This window comes from Salmo salar, chromosome 01 (genome assembly GCF_965601325.2).
Source record: "Salmo salar chromosome 01, fSalSal1, whole genome shotgun sequence".
NCBI lineage: Eukaryota > Metazoa > Chordata > Actinopteri > Salmoniformes > Salmonidae > Salmo > Salmo salar.
Window position 1 is genome coordinate 57,552,014 of NC_138291.1, and position 18,529 is coordinate 57,570,542.

An 18,529-nucleotide genomic window follows, 5' to 3' on the forward strand; every position below is an offset into this window, starting at 1 on the left:
CTCACTTCATGCATTTCTGAGTCAACCTTTAGGTCTTTAAAGCTAGAATCCTTTTAACACTAACAAAGCGGTCACCCCACCTCTGATTTGGTAAAAAGCTGATGGGCCTGGAGAACTGTAACCACTCTCAAATTCATAGATAGAGCTATGAATGCAGAGCTATGGATGCAAGGACTGGTCATCCATAATATCAGCATTATAGTTTTTGTTTATTCATATTTTATGTCACTAATGAGACATGAGCATTGAAAATCTAAAATCAAGGATTTATTGATTTGATTCAAGACATAAACAACAGTGTGACACAGCAGAGCAACAAACATGCATCTTATGTTACATTTTCAACTTGTAAATGTGTATTCAGTAAATTTTCAGGAACCAAGGAAATGTATAAGAATGCTGATCACATCTGAGCAATTTCTTTTGCTAATAATTATAACATTCACTTCTAAATTCACTTCTCTCTATGAACACTTTTCCCTCAACAGTGAACTCCAATGCTTTCCAGTTGAGAATATTTCCTGGAGTAAATCTATTCAACTCCATATACAATTGTATTTCACAGGGAGAGATGACACTGTCCCAGAAGTGGACGTCAGTAACCTCCCCCACAAAGGATTGTGAGACATCAAAACCTCCGCCATAACTGTCTTGCTCTTGAACTAACATTATACTTGGTGTGCCAGTTACAGATGTATCAGGTTTAAGAATCCTCCGTGCACTTCGCTTCCCATTAACCCACAGCTGGGTCAGACCACTTTTAGAGTCCCAGGTCCAGCAGATGGAGATCCATTCATTTTTTGAATCTGGCAAACTGATGAAATCCAGTGACGCTCCCCTGATATGCACTCAGTACACACCCATGGAGCGTTTGTACAACAACAAATCATTGTCATGAGACTGGGTTGCCAGAGAAAAAAGGGACTGGCCTCGTTCTTGCTCAGAGTTGAACCTCTGACACATGGTCATAGCAGAAATGGGCTCTGAGACGTTCGCATGGAGCTTTACATGTGAGGTGCTTGTCGCCATTGGGATTACGAACACTTTACCTGAGAGATCTGTAGGACATGTAGAGAGTTAAACTCACCATTAAATAATGTTAAAACAAACCTGCAAGTCAGTCCAATGTGAGTTAATAGTCACAATATTAAAAATGTTAAGGCTTTATGTCCAAATCATCTAAAATGTATTGTGTAGCTCATTGAAGTTACTTATAGATTATCTGGACATGAAGCGCAAACATTTTTAATATCGGGACTATTGACTTGCATTGGATTTGTGCCACAAATGCAAAAAAGTTAGCATTTGGTAACTGCAGACTTGAGCAGAAAATAGTTGTATTTTGTAGTTTATTTGTAAATACAAACTTTTCAAATATTTGAGGTAGTCGAATATAGTTCATATAGCGTTTCAACTAAAGGCATCTGTACAAAATATAATTTGTTAATTGGTTTGATTTGATTATGTACACCTGAGGCAATGGACATTCAGGAAGAATGGACGTTTACAAAACGTTCAGATAGAAATGTATTGTGTAGATCAAATATGACTGTCAGATTGAGGATTGGAATAGTATAGGAGATTGTGTGTGCTCTATTTATTCTATTTCTATTTTCTATTTTCATTCTGAGTTCTGTGCAAAAACAAATGTATAAATGATGCTGAATTGACTGTGGAGTTCACAGAGTCATTGGGATTGAAAATGATCTCTCCATATTTTGGGGAATCCTGATGAAGGGAAGCAAACCAGTTTCACCTAAAACCTCCTCTGTTTTCCTCTTTTTAAATCAACGGTTGGCAGGGGTGTAATGATTACTGACCAATGGGGAAGAATACAAACAACTCCCACTTGGGTCATCAGTGTCATTTCAGGGGAATTTGAATGGGGTTGTTAATGTGTATCAGTCAGATTCAATCAAACCTGCAAGGTTATTCATCTCTGTTTACACAACAACCTGTGCAGACACACACTGGGAAAAAGTCAATAAAGATATCATGCTTTTTCTGTTTCATTCTCCTCTGAAAATAACAAACTTTGCACTTTGCACAGAGTTCATCTGCATACACATTCTAAAATAAAGACACCAAAAAATTGGTATGAGATAGTATTGCACTATTATTTTCAGAGCTTCTTATGTTTTCTTTCTGGCATCAAAGATATTCACATAATACACAGGAATACTGATTTGTACAATGACTTTTAGAGTGAAAGGTGCCATGTACATCAAATTATGACTATTGTCATTGTAATTTATAAAACACAACATTATCAATACCTGGTGAATGATTCTTGCTTTTGTTTTGCTAGCAGTTAAATTAACTTATCTCCTTGAACACTTTTCCCCCAGGTGTGAACTCCAGTGCTTACCAGTTGAGAATACTTGTAATTAACACTGTAACAAGTATTGCAGTTAATTGTAATAACTCATAGTTACACTGACATCACAACATGTAACTGGTGGTAATTGCATACTGTAAATACAAAGGTTTAACAATGAATAAAAAGCTAAAACAGCTTCTATCCACTGGCCATAACAAACAAATAACTTTCTTCTGAAACTCGTCAGTCTATTCTTGTTCTGAGAAATGAAGGCTAATCCATGTGAGAAATTGCCAAGAAACTGAAGATCTCGTACAATGCTGTGTACTACTCCCTTAGGGGGAGTGATGCCTAACAGGGTTTTATAAATAAGCGTAAACCAGTTGATCTTGCGACGGGTATACAGAGATGACCAATTTACAGAGTAGTATAGAGTGCAGTGATGTGTCCTCTAAGGAGCATTGATGGCAAATCTGATGGCCGAATGGTAAAGAACATCTAGCAGCTCGAGATCACCCTTATCTGCCGATCTATAAATTATGCCTCCGTAATCTAGCATGGGTATGATGGTCATCTGAATCATGGTTAGATTGGCAGCTGGGGTGAAAGAGGAGTGATTACGATAGAGGAAACCAAGTCTAGATTTAATCTTAGCCTGCAGCTTTGATATGTGCTGAGAGAAGGACAGTGTACCGTTTAGCCATACTCCCAAGTACTTTTATGAGGTGACTACCTCAAGCTATAAACTCTCAGAAGTAGTAATCACACCGGTGGGGAGAGTGGTATTGTTCTTACTAAATCACATGACCTTTGTTTTGGAGGTGTTTAAAACAAGGTTAAGGGCGGAGAAAACTTGTTGGACGCTAAGGAAGCTTTGTTTTAGAGTGTTTAACACAGAATCGGGGGGGGGGGGGGGGGGGGGTAGCTGAGTATAAGTATCATCTGCATATAAATTGATGAGAGAGCTTCCTACTGCCTGAGCAATGTTGTTGATGTAAATTGAGAAGAGCGTGGGGCCTAGGATTGAGCCTTGGGATACTCCCTTGCTGGCATGCAGTGGCTGAGACAGCAGATGTTTGATTTTTACACTGCACTCTTTGAGAGGTAGTTAGCTAACCAGGCAAACCAGGCAAAAGACCCCTCAGAGACACCAAGACACCAAAATAATGAAATGGTCTATCGTATCAAAAGCTATGGCCAAGTAAATAAAATAGCAGCACAACATTGCTTAGAATCAAGGGCAATGGTGACATCATTTAGGACCTTTAAGGTTGCAGGGACACATCCATAACCTCAGCAGAAACCAGATTCCATACCAGAGAGAATACTATAGACATCAAGAAAGCCAGTCAGTTGATTATTGACACGTTTTTCCAACACTTTTGATAAACAGGGCAAAATAGAAATTGGCATATAACAGTTAGGATCAGCTTGATCTCCCCCTTTAAAAAAAGGACGCATTGTGGCTGCCTTCCAAGTAATGAGAATTTCCCCAGAGAGGAGAGACAGGTTAAAAAGGTCAGAGATAGGCTTGGCAATGATAGGGGCAGCAACCTTAAAGAAGAAAGGGTCTAAACCATCTGACCCAGATGTTTTTTTGGGGTCAAGTTTAAGGAGCTCCTTTAGCACCTTGGACTCAGTGACCGCCTGCAGGGAGAAACTTTGTAGCGGGGCAGAGGAAAAAAAAGGAGGAGCATCGGGGCAAGTTGCATTAGAAGGGGTGGGAGATGAGGAAATGTTGGACGGGCAAGGAGGCATGGCTGAGTCAAATAGGAATCCTGACTTAAAGGACACGTCACTGCATCACTGCCTGACCGCTCAGGAAGGAGACACGTTCTGTCTCCTATAGATGAACGTACTGAAGTGAATTTAACAAGTAGCACAATGGCAGACGGAAAGGAGGGTGGTGTGGCAGGTGCCACTTCTCCTACGAAAGCAGTTATTTTATCTAAAACATCAGGTGTACGCCAACCCCAGCTAAGTAACTCATGCAAAGATTTAAAGCGCAATCATGTGTTTTATCTCCAGTACATTGCCATGATTGTCAGTTATGTAGCTGTTCAACTGATAATCTCAGTGCGTCCTTGCTGGGATGACACACTCAATCGACTGCCGGAGAATATCAACACCAAACACATCGGTTCACCGTTCCACGGGAGCGGACAGTACACAGCATACCATAATATTCTGAATAATGGCCAAGTCTACCTCGCTCCCTATTCCACTGAACCGCTTAGGCATAACAAACACAAGTCCAACATTTATCGGAAACTGTTAAACTACCTGTTCACTACCCTCCTGGGCCTAACATCACCGAGCCAGCGATACTCACCGGAGTGGAAAGCAGTGGATGGCCTCGTCCACTGATCGTCGCCGCTGCGGAAGTGGGTGAGTGCTATGGTCCCATGGTTTCTCTCGACTCACCCGGCTCCAGGATGGAATTTGACTCTTCAAACATACCCATATGCGATCCCTTACTCTGCTTCTGGTACGCAAGCTGTTTTATTTAGTTCCCCGCATCCAGTGCAAGCGGGAGGGATTGTTAATTGCACTACCGAACTGCCCCTAATCAAAACGAAAACAAAAGGCCTAAATCCAGCTGTCAGAAAACACAGAAAATTTAACTTTTTTCAATGTGTCAATCACTCTCGAGTCATCTGGGACCCACGAGCGAAGCCCAAGGGACTACTAGGGGGGCACTTGAACATTCGTAGTGTCATTCCAAAAAGTGATCAAATTCAACATCTTCTCACAGACTTCAACCTTGACTTCCACTGCCTTTCAGAGACATGGCTCCATAAAAACTCTCCATATGCTGCTTTGATTGTGCCTGGCTACAATGTTTTCAGGAGAGACAGGATTGAAGGAAGAGGAGGGGTTCTGATGATTTACATTAAAGAACATATCCGATGTAAACAAATTGAGTGGTCATGTGAAAATGAACTAGAATGTATTGGCCTGAATGTTACACTCTTTCCCCAAATGTCTTTTACCCTTATTGGAATGTATAGACCACCTTCCACCAAAAGTGTGTTTTTTGATCAGTTTAATAACATGCTTAGGGAATGTGATTTTGGGAAAGAGGTCTTCTTAATGGGAGATTTTAACATTAATTATGAAGACAAGTCTTGTAGGAAAACCCTCAAACGGATCACTAATACCTTTGACCTTACACAGCTAGTTAAAGGGCCAACCAGGGTGACTTGTTGCTCTAAAACACAGATTAACCTGGTGTTCAGTAATAAACCAGAGAGAGTGACTAAATCATTCAATATGGTTACTGGGCTGTCTGATCATAATCTGACACTTACAGCCAGAAATCCTTCTAAGAACAGGTTTAACCTCTCTACTGTTAGAAGGCCGGATCAACTAAGAATACCTAAGAGTGAATAAAATTATTTTTAAAACGCAATTAAGGGAATTACCTGGAATGATCTCTTGTCCTATACAGATGTGGAAGCTGATAGTCAGGTTTTTCTATCCACAATCCAGACTACAATAAATGGTTTCCTAAAGAAATTCAAATCCAAACCTGGCCAAAAGAGCACTCTTTCTTGGCTAAATGGAGAAATATGTAAATTGATGAAAGAACGAGATTATGCTCTAAAAACAGCCCTAAAATCCAAATTAGAGCATGACAGACGTAGGTTTACCATGTTGAGAAATAAGGTGATGAAAGAAATCAGACAGGCCAAGGCAAACTTTTTTATTAACATAATTGGTGAAGCAAAGGGAAATTCTAAATTGATCTGGGAGAATTGAAAAAAGTTAACAGGGAAAGACCATAGTAACACTGCAAAAAGACTAGAAATCATGGTGAATAACAATCTAACAGGATGCAGTCGAAATAGCAATTGCCTTCAATTCCAACTTTATTGACTCTGTCAGGGTACTGACACAGAACCCCTCCACTGGTTTCTTGGGCCCAGTGCTAGTAAATGATGCTCAACCTTTCTTCATCATAAGGGAGGTTTCTGAGTCAAAGGTGAACAAGGTGATTAGCTCACTAAAGAACTCTAAAGCCAAAGGTATGTTTGGGCTGGACTCTACCTTTCTTAAAAACTACAAAGAGTCAGTCATTGTCCACGTTACTAAGGTCACCAACACATCTATTGGTCTGGGGGTGTTTCCAAGGGTATGGAAGTCGGCCATAATAACGGCCATCTTTAAATCGGGTGACCCTGCTGACGTGAGTAACTACAGGCCCATTAGTATACTACCTGTGGTATCGAAGGTTGTTGAAAAGTCTGTAGCAGAACCAGAACTGAACGGAGAACTGATTGCCCACCTCAACAACAGCCCCTTCACATTACACTCCATGCTGTTTGGCTTCAGAGCGAAACACTCCACAGAAACGGCCAACCGCTTTCTTCTGGAAAATGTGAGGTCTAAGATGGACAAAGGGGGCGTTGTTGGGGCTGTGTTTCTGGACCTAAGGATGGCTTTTGATAGTGTTAACCATGAGATTCTCATCACAAAACTGTCCAAGTTCAAATTTTCCCTTGATGCCTTGAGATGGATGAAATCATACCTTGAAGGCAGAACTCAGTGTGTCAGAGTGAGCAATGAGGTGTCGCCCACTCTTAGCTATGATATGGGTGTGCCCCAAGGGTCAATACTGGGGCCCCTCCTGTTCAGCCTGTACATTAAATATCTGCCTTCTGTCTGTACTGGGTCTGAAGTTTAAATGTATGCAGATGATACAGTGATATATGTGCATGCAAAGAGCAAACAACAAGCTGCACAAGAACTCACTACTGTAATGGTCCAGGTTACAAAGTGGCTCAGTGAAAAGTGAAAATGTGAAAAGAACTGTCTGCATGTTCTTCACAAAGAGGGCAACAGATGCTACTGAGCCAGATGTCTATGTGTCAGGGGAGAAGCTCCAGGTGGTATCTGATTTTAAGTATCTTGGCATCTTACTTGATTCCAACTTCTCTTTTAAAAATCAGGTGAAGAAGGTAATTCAAATAACCAAATTCAACCTAGCTAATTACCGATTTATACAAAATTGTTTGACTACAGAGGTAGCAAAACAGTACTTAAAATCTATGATACTCCCCTACTTAACATACTGCTTGACTAGTTGGGCCCAAGCTTGCTGTACAACATTAAAACCCATTCAGTCTGTCTACAAACAGGCTCTCAAAATGCTTGAAAGGAAGCCCAATAGCCATCATTACTGTTACATCCTCAGAAAGCATGAGCTCCTGAGTTGGGAAAATATTGTGCAATACACCGACGCATGTCTTGTACTCAAGATCCTAAATGGCCTGGCTCCCCCTCCACTCAGTATTTTTGTTAAACAGAAAACCCAAACATATGGCAGCAGATCCACAAGGTCTGCCATGAGAGTTGACTGTCTTTTCCCTTAAGGAAAAGCACCTTTAGTAAATCCGCTTTCTCTGTGAGAGCTTCCCATGTCTGGAATACACTGCCATCAGACACACATAACTGCACCACCTATCCCACTTTCACAAAAAACATGAAGACGTGGCTAAAGGTCAATCAGATATGTGAACATAATCCCTAGCTCTGTGTTGCCGCTTTTCATGTTGTCTGTTGTCTGCAATACTTGTTACAGTGTTAATTACAAGTATTCTCAACTGGTAAGCACTGGAGTTCACTCCTGGGGGAAAAGTTTTCAAGGAGATAACTTTATTTAACTGCTAGCAAAACAAAAGCAAGAATCATTCACCAGGTATTGATAATGTTGTGTTTTATAAATTACAATGACAATAGTCATAATTTGATGTACATGGCATCTTTCACTCTAAAAGTCATTGTACAAATCAGTATTCCTGTGTATTAAGTGAATATGTTTGATGCCAGAAAGAAAACACAAGAAGCTCTGAAAATAATTGTCACGTCCTGACCAGAATAGGGGTTATTGGTTATGGTAGTTTGGTCAGGACGTGGCAGAGGGTATTTGTTTTATATGGTTCAGGGGGTTATGTGTATGTAGAGGGGGATTGTATTTATGTGTTCTGGGGTTTTTGGTGTATGTTTTGGGTTTCTAGGTTTTCTAGGTTTTGTATTTCTTTGTTGGCCTGGTGTGTCTCTCAATCAGGAACAGCTGTACATCGTTGTTCCTGATTGGGAGTCATATTTAGGTAGCTTGTTTTGACCTGTCTCTTTGTGGGCAGTTGTATTTTGCACTGCTGTTATTATTAGCCTGTAAAACTGTCGGTCTGTCGTTCTTTGTTTATTGTTTTCGTGTTCACTTTAATATAAATAAAATAATGATGAGCACGCAACCCGCTGCGCCTTGGTCCCCTTCTCTCTTCAACGACGGCCGTTACAATAATAGTGCAATACTATCTCATACCAATTTTTTGGTGTCTTTATTTTAGAATGTGTATGCAGATGAACTCTGTGCAAAGTGCAAAGTTTGTTATTTTCAGAGGAGAATGAAACAGAAAAAGCATGATATCTTTATTGACTTTTTCCCAGTGTGTGTCTGCACAGGTTGTTGTGTAAACAGAGATGAATAACCTTGCAGGTTTGATTGAATCTGACTGATACACATTAACAACCCCATTCAAATTCCCCTGAAATGACACTGATGACCCAAGTGGGAGTTGTTTGTATTCTTCCCCATTGGTCAGTAATCATTACACCCCTGCCAACCGTTGATTTAAAAAGAGGAAAACAGAGGAGGTTTTAGGTGAAACTGGTTTGCTACCCTTCATCAGGATTCCCAAAAATATGGAGAGGTACTTTTCAATCCCAATGACTTTTGTGAACTCCACAGTCAATTCAGCATCATTTATACATTTTTTTTGCAAAGAACTCAGAAGGGTTCTTGAAGGCTGATTTAATAATAGTAAGTGTGCTACTTTCAGCGATTTGTTGTTCTCTTTCTACAGTGCACTCAATCTAATGGCGAAGCTGGTGTTTTTGCTGCCCCTGATCTATGGCTGTTATGGTGAACATCAAGGTGAGAGTTTCTTTGAGAGAGATTTTATTCTTTCCCTGGTAACAGTCTATGGACAAGGTTTGACAGAAATCCATGCTTTGGTTTAGTTTAGTTTACTTGGACACGGTTTCTTAGACCTGGAATAACGTTTAAACTATGTTTTGTGAATGCTACTATTTTTCAGGGGGAACAAATAGCTACTTTGGAGACGACTACAACTATTTGAATACAGATCTCAGAAAGTGACTACCTTTCAAAACTAGTTTAATACAGATCTCAGAAAGTGACTACCTTTCAAAACTAGTTTAATACAGATCTCAGCAAGTAACTACGTTTTAAAACTATTTGAATACAGATCTGAGAAAGCAACTACTTAAAACAATTATTTGAATGCAGATCTCAGGAAGTGACCACTTTTCTAAAACTATTGGATTGGCTGCATTCAACTAATGGCAGGGCTGTATCTGGAACTGCATGTTGAAGATAGAAATAGAATAAATAGAGCACACAATCTCCTATACTATTCCGAATCTTCCATCTGACAGTCATATTTGATCTACACAATACATTTCTATCTGAACATTTTGTAAATGCCCATTCTCCTGAATGTCCATTGCCTCAGGTGTACAAAATCAAATCAAACCAATTAACAAATGATATTTTGTACAGATACAGTAAGTATAAATCAGTTGTTATACTCAACTACTGTACTGTATGACTCTTTCAACATGCCACTGAAAAGGTTAAAGGTTCAATTCAAAGCCATTTGCAAACAGCAAGTTGGATGCTTAGCAAAAGCAACTTTGAACACCTTTGTCATCTGAGGGTGTGTTCTTGTTTCAAACACACACTCTACCAACTTTAAAGGGATAGTTTATTCAGAATACAAACTAACAGGATTTTCCACCAACCTTGGCTTTAGTTGATTCAAGAAGACAGTTTTGTGATATTTAGTTTCCTTTCGACACGTAATAGCCATATTTTGTTACTGTGAGCATTCTCAATAACATGAAACTGTTCTTGTGCCTGTGTAATAAAACTGTTACTACTTCTGGAGCAACCTTTTATATTAGCATGTTGATACATAATACTATCTTTGTAACTACTAGGAATAGTGACTGTTCCTTATTCCACTTATGTAATAATTCCATTATGCAATTCTAAAGCAAATTCCAATGTCCTATGTAACAACACTGTTGCTATTGTAACAATCAGAAAGTTACTACACATGTATTGGATCTTGATGTCAAGTGATACTGTATTACCTTATGTCTCAGTCTTAATGAAAATAGAATTATTAGTCATTTTGAAGATGCATATCTAAAAGCTCTCCAAACCATGTGCTTATGATCATATATTTAGACTCGATGAACTAACTGTTGTAGTTTTTAGGTTCTTCATCAAATATTTGGCAGCCATCAAATAATGTTTTATTTTGTTTTCATATAACTTGCACATATTCAAATACCTTTGAATACTATTTTGTTTTATGAGAGGTATTCAAAAATAATTTTCTGAGACCTGTATTTTTTTTGGCCTTTAGTTGAAACGCTATATAACCTATATTCGACTACCTCAAGTATTTGAAAAGTTTGAATTTACAAATAAACTACAAAATACAACTATTTTCTGCCCAAGTCTGCAGTTACCAAATGCTAACTTTTTTGCATTTGTGGCACAAATCCAAGGCAAGTCAATAGTCCCGATATTAAAAATGTTTGCGCTTCATGTCCAAATAATCTATCAGTAACTTCATTGAGCTACACAATACATTTTAGATGATTTGGACGTAAAGCATTAACATTTTTAATATTGTGACTATTAACTCACATTGGACTGACTTGCAGGTTTGTTTTAACATTATTTAATGGTGAGTTTAACTCTCTACATGTCCTACAGATCTCTCAGGTAAAGTGTTCGTAATCCCAATGGCGACAAGCACCTCACATGTAAAGCTCCATGCGAACGTCTCAGAGCCCATTTCTGCTATGACCATGTGTCAGAGGTTCAACTCTGAGCAAGAACGAGGCCAGTCCCTTTTTTCTCTGGCAACCCAGTCTCATGACAATGATTTGTTGTTGTACAAACGCTCCATGGGTGTGTACCGAGTGCATATCAAGGGAGCGTCACTGGATTTCATCAGTTTGCCAGATTCAAAAAATGAATGGATCTCCATCTGCTGGACCTGGGACTCTAAAAGTGGTCTGACCCAGCTGTGGGTTAATGGGAAGCGAAGTGCACGGAGGATTCTTAAACCTGATACATCTGTAACTGGCACACCAAGTATAATGTTAGTTCAAGAGCAAGACAGTTATGGCGGAGGTTTTGATGTCTCACAATCCTTTGTGGGGGAGGTTACTGACGTCCACTTCTGGGACAGTGTCATCTCTCCCTGTGAAATACAATTGTATATGCAGTTGAATAGATTTACTCCAGGAAATATTCTCAACTGGAAAGCATTGGAGTTCACTGTTGAGGGAAAAGTGTTCATAGAGAGAAGTGAATTTAGAAGTGAATGTTATAATTATTAGCAAAAGAAATTGCTCAGATGTGATCAGCATTCTTATACATTTCCTTGGTTCCTGAAAATTTACTGAATACACATTTACAAGTTGAAAATGTAACATAAGATGCATGTTTGTTGCTCTGCTGTGTCACACTGTTGTTTATGTCTTGAATCAAATCAATAAATCCTTGATTTTAGATTTTCAATGCTCATGTCTCATTAGTGACATAAAATATGAATAAACAAAAACTATAATGCTGATATTATGGATGACCAGTCCTTGCATCCATAGCTCTGCATTCATAGCTCTATCTATGAATTTGAGAGTGGTTACAGTTCTCCAGGCCCATCAGCTTTTTACCAAATCAGAGGTGGGGTGACCGCTTTGTTAGTGTTAAAAGGATTCTAGCTTTAAAGACCTAAAGGTTGACTCAGAAATGCATGAAGTGAGGCTAAACTTCTCTGTTGCTTTGGTCCTGTAGCTACCACATTGTAGGTCGCTTTCACCTGCTCAGACATTGCATGAATCAACCAATAGTTTCGTGCCACGTAATTGACTGTGTCATCGGGCACCAGATTGCTGTAACAGTTGATGTAAAATACCTATCAAGGCGTTTTAACATGTGGCATGCGTCAGCAACGCCTGCACAGAGGAACGCGCCCTACATGTGACTGTGTGAGAGCCAAGTCTTGCATCGCTCTCATCTCATCAGTATCGATGTAGCTGTTGTTGGAGAGGAAGTCTGACAGCCGCCTAGCTACAGTGCTGAAGAAGAACTTCCCTTTGATACTGAGCAAGGAGATGATCCTGCACTGGTCAATTAGGGTTGCAAAGCTCTGGTAATGTTCCCAAAATTCCCAGGTTTACCAGAAATCTTAGTTCTCTCTAAATAATAAAGGAAAATATCAAAAAATATACAGTACCTTCAGTAAGAATTCAGACCAGTTATTCTAAAATGTATTAATAAATAAACATCAGCAATCTACACTAAATACCCTATAATCACAAAGTGTTAACAGGTTTTTAGAATTTTTTTGGCACAATTATTTATATATATTTATAATCTTATTTACATAAGTATTCAGACCCTTTTGCAATGAGACTCGAAATTGAGCTCAGGTGCATCCTGTTTCTATTGATCATTGTTGAGATGTTTCTACAATTTCATTGGAGTCCACCTGTGGTAAATTAAAATGATTAGACATGATTTGGAAATGCACACACCTGTTTATATAAGGTCCCACAGTCAACACAGCATGTCAGAGCAAAAACCAAACCATAAGGTCAAAGTAATTGTCTGTAGAGCTCCGAGACAGGATTGTGTCAAGGCAAAGATCTGGGGAAGGGTTCCAAAAACTTTCTGCAGCATTGAAGGGCCTTCGTCAGGGAGGTGACCAAGAACCCGATGGTCACTCTGATAGAGCTCTGGGTTTCCATGGCAGAGCAGCTGTGTAAAGTGTGTCGCCATTGGACTCTGGAGCAGTGGAAAAGCGTTCGCTGGAGTGATGGATCACTCTTCACCATCTGGCAGTCCAAGGGATTAATCTGGGTTTGGCGGATGCCAGGAGAAGGCTACCTGCCCCAATGCATAGTGTCAACTGTAAAGATGGTGGAGGAGGAGTAATGGTCTGGGGCTGCTTTTAATGGCTCCCGAGTGGTGCAGCAGTCTAAGGCACTGTATCTCAGTGTTAGAGGCATCACTACAGACTTTGGTTTGATCCCGGGCTGTATCACAACCGGCCATGATCGGGAGTCCCATAGGGCGGCGCACAATTGGTCCAGCATCGTACGGGTAAGGGGAGTGTTTGGCCAGGGTAGGCCGTCATTGTAAGATAAGAATTTGTTCTTATATGACTTGGCTATGTAAATAAATAAATATATTCCCTTCACTGGAACTAAGGGGCCTAGCCCAAACTATTATATATATATATATAGGCCGCTTAGTTCCAGTGAAGGGAAATCTTAACGCTACAGCATACAATGACATTCTAGAAGATTCTGTGCTTCCAATATCGTGGCAACAGTTTGGGGAAGGCCTTTTACTGTTTCAGCTCAAAGTGAGGTCCATACAGAAATGGTTTGTTGAGATCGCTGTGGAAGAACTTGACTGGCCTGTACAGAGCCCTGACCTCAACCCCATCGAACAACTTTGGGATGAATTGGAACAGCGTCTGCGAGCCAGGCCTAATCGCCCAACATCAGTGCCCGACCTCACTAATGCTCTTGTGGCTGAAAGGTCCCCGCAGCAATGTTCCAACGTCTAATGGAAAGCCTTCCCAGAAGAATTGAGGCTGTTATAGCAGCAAAGGGGGGACCAACTCCATATTAATATCCATGATTTTGGAATGAGATGTTTGACGAGTAGGTGTCCACATACTTTTGGTCATGTAGTGTACCTAGTGTTAGGAACATGTTTTGTCAATGAGACTGAGAACTAAATAACCAGCTGAGCTAGCAAACAATGTAACACAAGTATTATTTCAGATTTTAAAAATGACTCCATCAATAGGCTCTGTATTTCAGGAATCCACGTTGCCATGATGCACTGTTCAATGATTTAACCATTTAAAACTCTCAGTTTTTGCCATTGCCGTTTGAAATGAGAGCTTGTCCAAGGTGTCGGACTTGATGACAGTTGCTATTCATTTTAGCTCTGCAATTCGTTTGCCCAAAACTCTGGGTCGGGGCTTATCGAAGGGTAATTTCTGGTAATTGTTCATCAAATCAACATAATATCAGTCCCTTTCAATGCAACAAACCAAACCAAATATACATTTGCAAGATTGAGTGTGTGGTTTTGCTTTAGGCTGAGGAGTAAATCGGAGTAGCCTTCTAGCGCTGAGTGTAGCCGTGTGTGCTTATTTGTTGATATTCTTTGCTAGTTTGCCAGTTACTACATACATTTTTGTCTGATTCTCTGTATGGTAATAACATTTGATAAAAGAAATATGATGCTTTCTTGCATCATATAACACAACACAATTTTCACTTATTTGGTGTTATAGATCTTATTTTCTTGTTTAAAAATCTGTGGGGGTGGGGGGGGGGGGGTTGTTGTGTTTTCCGGGACAAACACCAAACCCAAACAAACACCAAATGAGGGTTAGGACATTTGAGCAATATTTGCAATGTGATGATGTTGAAATCATTGAGCAATTTCAAGGATTTAACATTTCATCATACTAACTGAATCGTTCTATCTATAGAAGTTGACCAAAGTGTGTCCATGTCAGTAACTAAAGAGATTGATCAAAATAAGCCATTCGAGATGTGCATTTATCCATATTTGAGTCTAAAAAAAACAATACTACTCCATACTTCACTCATCTTACTGGTTTGCTTGTTCTCAGTGACTGTCTGTTTACACTCTGTGGGTGTGCATGTGCGTGTGTTTGTGCCTCCCTGCGTGCTTGTGTGCGTGCACGGATATCACTAGTGTGTGACTGATACTGCTATGCTATCTAGATGGGACAAGCGATGGCCAGTCCCCTTACATGCAGCAATGCATCAAATCCAGGTTTCAGCAGTGGAACCTGTCTGGATAAATCAACCTGCAATTCAAAGTTTGACAGTTCAGTTCATGCATTAATTCCAAGGGTCAATTTTTGCTAAAGGGTTAAAACAGAAGAATTAAAAAAAAAACTGTCTCGCACTGGGTTTTGAATCCTCTGAGCCGTTGCTCGCAGTTCAAGCTCTTCCTTTATCCCCATCCACAACGCCTTAGCAAGCCGCGAGCCCTGTCCACATCCTGGCGTCCTGGACAAATGTGTAATACTGCTACAGGCTTGATGAAGAAATGCTGGCTGATCCCCAGTCAGGGAGAAGCTGTTCCTGAAAGATGGGAGAGTATAATAAAACTACAATAAAAACAGGAGGGTGATATGCATATCATAAACTTCATAACCGGTGCTAAGACGTTGTGGGGGACCGGCAAATCTGCGGTACACCACTGCCCCAGACCCCAGTGCCAGATAAACCAGGTCTGAAGGGGTTAATTAAAGCCTGAGAGAGTGAGCGGCTAGTCGCTCCACTGCTTGACCTCTGACCCTGACCAGCTGCCCTGACCTCCCCGACCACATTCCCCTGATAAGACAGGAAGATAAAGAGAGAGGAGGGAGGGAAAGAAAGAGGGAGGGAGGCGGGGGTTGTGTCCAGGGGGGTGGAGAGGGAAGATGGAAGGGGTGAGAGAAGGGGGATGTGTGTGTAGAGAGGTGGAGGTGATGTAGGGGTGGAAGATGGAAAAGGGGGTAGAGTGGAGAGGGGAGAGGAGAGACTAAGTGGGTGAGAGATGAGAGAGGAAGATAGATGGAGTCTGCTATAGAGGAATAGAGATGGAGTGGGTGAGAGAGGGGAGAGGAAGAGATGAGTTTAGGAGGGAGGACAGTATCCATCTCAGCTTTCAGACAGGCTGCCCTGGAGGCAGTATTATCAGACCTGTCACTACACACTGATAAGACACAGTGTTCTGGTTGTCCCCGGCTCCAAACGACACATGTAAGGATTCAGTGTTCGTGCTTCCAGTGATAGTGAGGAAGATACTGGAGGTAAGAGTCCTGGATTAATTAGTGTCTCGCTCACATGAAAGCACACACACACACACACACACACACACACACACACACACACACACACACACACACACACACACACACACACACACACACACACACTTAAATACTTTATTTGAAAACACCAATCAAATTTACATTAGAAAAGGATCCAAACATTTCAAAGGTCCCTGTATACATGGCACTCAAGGGTACAGAAAACATCTCCTCCAAACAGCTAGGCTGCCCACTACAGCTAAAACAGATCAGTACCTAGTCAATTGTGTTGCCCTACTTTTTGTCAGGCCCTCTATCTGGAGGCCACGCACTTAAAGCCTGTGTACGTGACAGGAACAAAAGGCTGCACACAGATTGACCACCTTTGTTTTTGTAGGTCAGGACTCACGGCATGGGAACATGGCCATCTAAACCTAAATAATCCAAGTTGATAATTTATTGGTGTTTGGGAGATGTGGTCCCACTAGGCCGGCGGAGATACAATCTTCTGCAAAATCATTCGCTTGGAGATTACAGCAAAAATATTATATCAAAAATATTAATCAATATTAATCAACGCGAGCTTATGACCCGAGCTTACTGGGAATTCCTCGTTCATGGGAAATAATTGCAATCCCCAATCCCTATCACGAGTGGTATAGCTAGCTATACCTATTGCCAGACAGGAAATAATTTAGCTAATAAAAACAGAATCTAATTTGTGTTTATAAGCTAACCCCATCATTGTTTAGGCCAACAATTTTTGTAAGATTATAATGGTATTTGGTCATATGACTATGGCAGGGTTCAGTGACAAGCAATAGAGAGAGTGAGAGAGAGAAAGCACCGCCCATGTTGAGGCAGGGAGAGGACAAACAGGTCATCAGGTGAGAATTTGAGTTAGTGAAAGGCACTCTCAGTTCAACTCCTCATCTTTGCTGAGTGGAGCCCAAGTGCTATAACAAAACAGTTGTTGCCTACATTCTGATTTCATAAGGTTGTCATGGCAGGGCTCAAAGACAGTCAATAAAGAGAGGAAGAGCACCGCCCACGTTCAGGCACAAGGAGATTACGAACAGGTCATCAGGTGAGAATTTGGAATTTGAGTTATAAGGCCGTCTGGTAAAGCACGTTGCACAGCATTTCACATTGCATACAGATTGGGACAACAGGTTCAACTCCTCATCTTTGCTGACTGTAGCCCAAGTGTTACAGTATAACAACTGCTGTTGCCTAAATGTTGATTTCATTTGGATGTCATGGAGGTTGAAAACGGGGCTGCGCTCAACAATGCCACAAAGCAGATTGAACCATGTTGCCGTTTGTCATATCCACCAGGACAAGCTGGATACCATTGATAGGAAAACAATATGCCCAAATATTCTTTCTGGCAGTGTCATGGGTAAACAGGTGTTTGGTGCATTTACGTGAATTGAAACTGAAGATCTGACCCCTCTCTCTACCACTATATGCCCACTTTTGTATAGGGTTGCAACCGGTTAGTGTCTGTTATTGAATGTGTATGTTTTTTACTTGGTGGTCAATGACAATGAGTTGTTGCTATGTATTTTTGAAGTCTATTGCTTGAGCATGACACCAGACTGACTGGTTTATTTTGAAGTCTTCTGATTGAGCATTACGCCATACTGATTGGTTTATTTTGAGTTCTATTGTTTCATTATTTTATGAATTAATACTGCAGAAAAAGTTTCCAGATTGCCTCGACTCCTTATATGTTAATTGGATATAAGAAATGAGTAATTGAAGACCATGTACTAGCCAAGTGTGACGAAAGGTACAGAAATATAAATGATTGATTTTGACATTTAAATGTAGTTAAGAGTCAGAAAAAAGTTTAAAGGAATATAGAAAAATGTTGCTATTTCAGTTGGGATTGGGGTGTATTGACCAATCAGGATATTTTGGGGTGTATTTTCCCTTCAAAATTCACCAGAAACAACCATTTCACGTACCCCCTAGAAGGGTGTTGACACTGGAACCCAATGACCCTGACCCCCCCATATCTGACACAAAGTTAGGCCCTTGCCTCAACTCATGTCTCATACCCTCATTCAATCACTGCTGTGATTCCTTCACAACACTGTGTAAGTAACCGTCTCATTCCCATTCCCCTTAATATTTTACTATGAAAAATGTTTTAGGTAAAAATGATTTATGTCTTTGACGATTTTTTAAACATGCTTTGTGTCTCTGTGCGTGCCTCTGTCTGTGCCTATAC

The 18,529-nt window shown here is 40.5% G+C and overlaps 1 protein-coding gene and 1 pseudogene across 2 annotated transcripts; one reads left to right on the plus strand and one right to left on the minus strand.

Moving 5' to 3' along the window:
- Window positions 1-254: 254 nt before the first annotated feature.
- LOC106608633 (serum amyloid P-component-like) lies at window positions 255-1,065 on the minus strand (annotated as a pseudogene). Its single transcript, XR_014392346.1, has one exon. The product of XR_014392346.1 is annotated as a serum amyloid P-component-like (transcript).
- Window positions 1,066-9,021: 7,956 nt separating this feature from the next.
- Window positions 9,022-11,919, plus strand: LOC100136583 (pentraxin). Its single transcript, NM_001123671.1, is given in 3 exon segments — window positions 9,022-9,036; window positions 9,190-9,260; window positions 11,139-11,919. Coding segments are annotated over 3 exon segments (711 nt in total). The 5' UTR covers window positions 9,022-9,028; the 3' UTR covers window positions 11,771-11,919.
- Window positions 11,920-18,529: the final 6,610 nt, after the last annotated feature.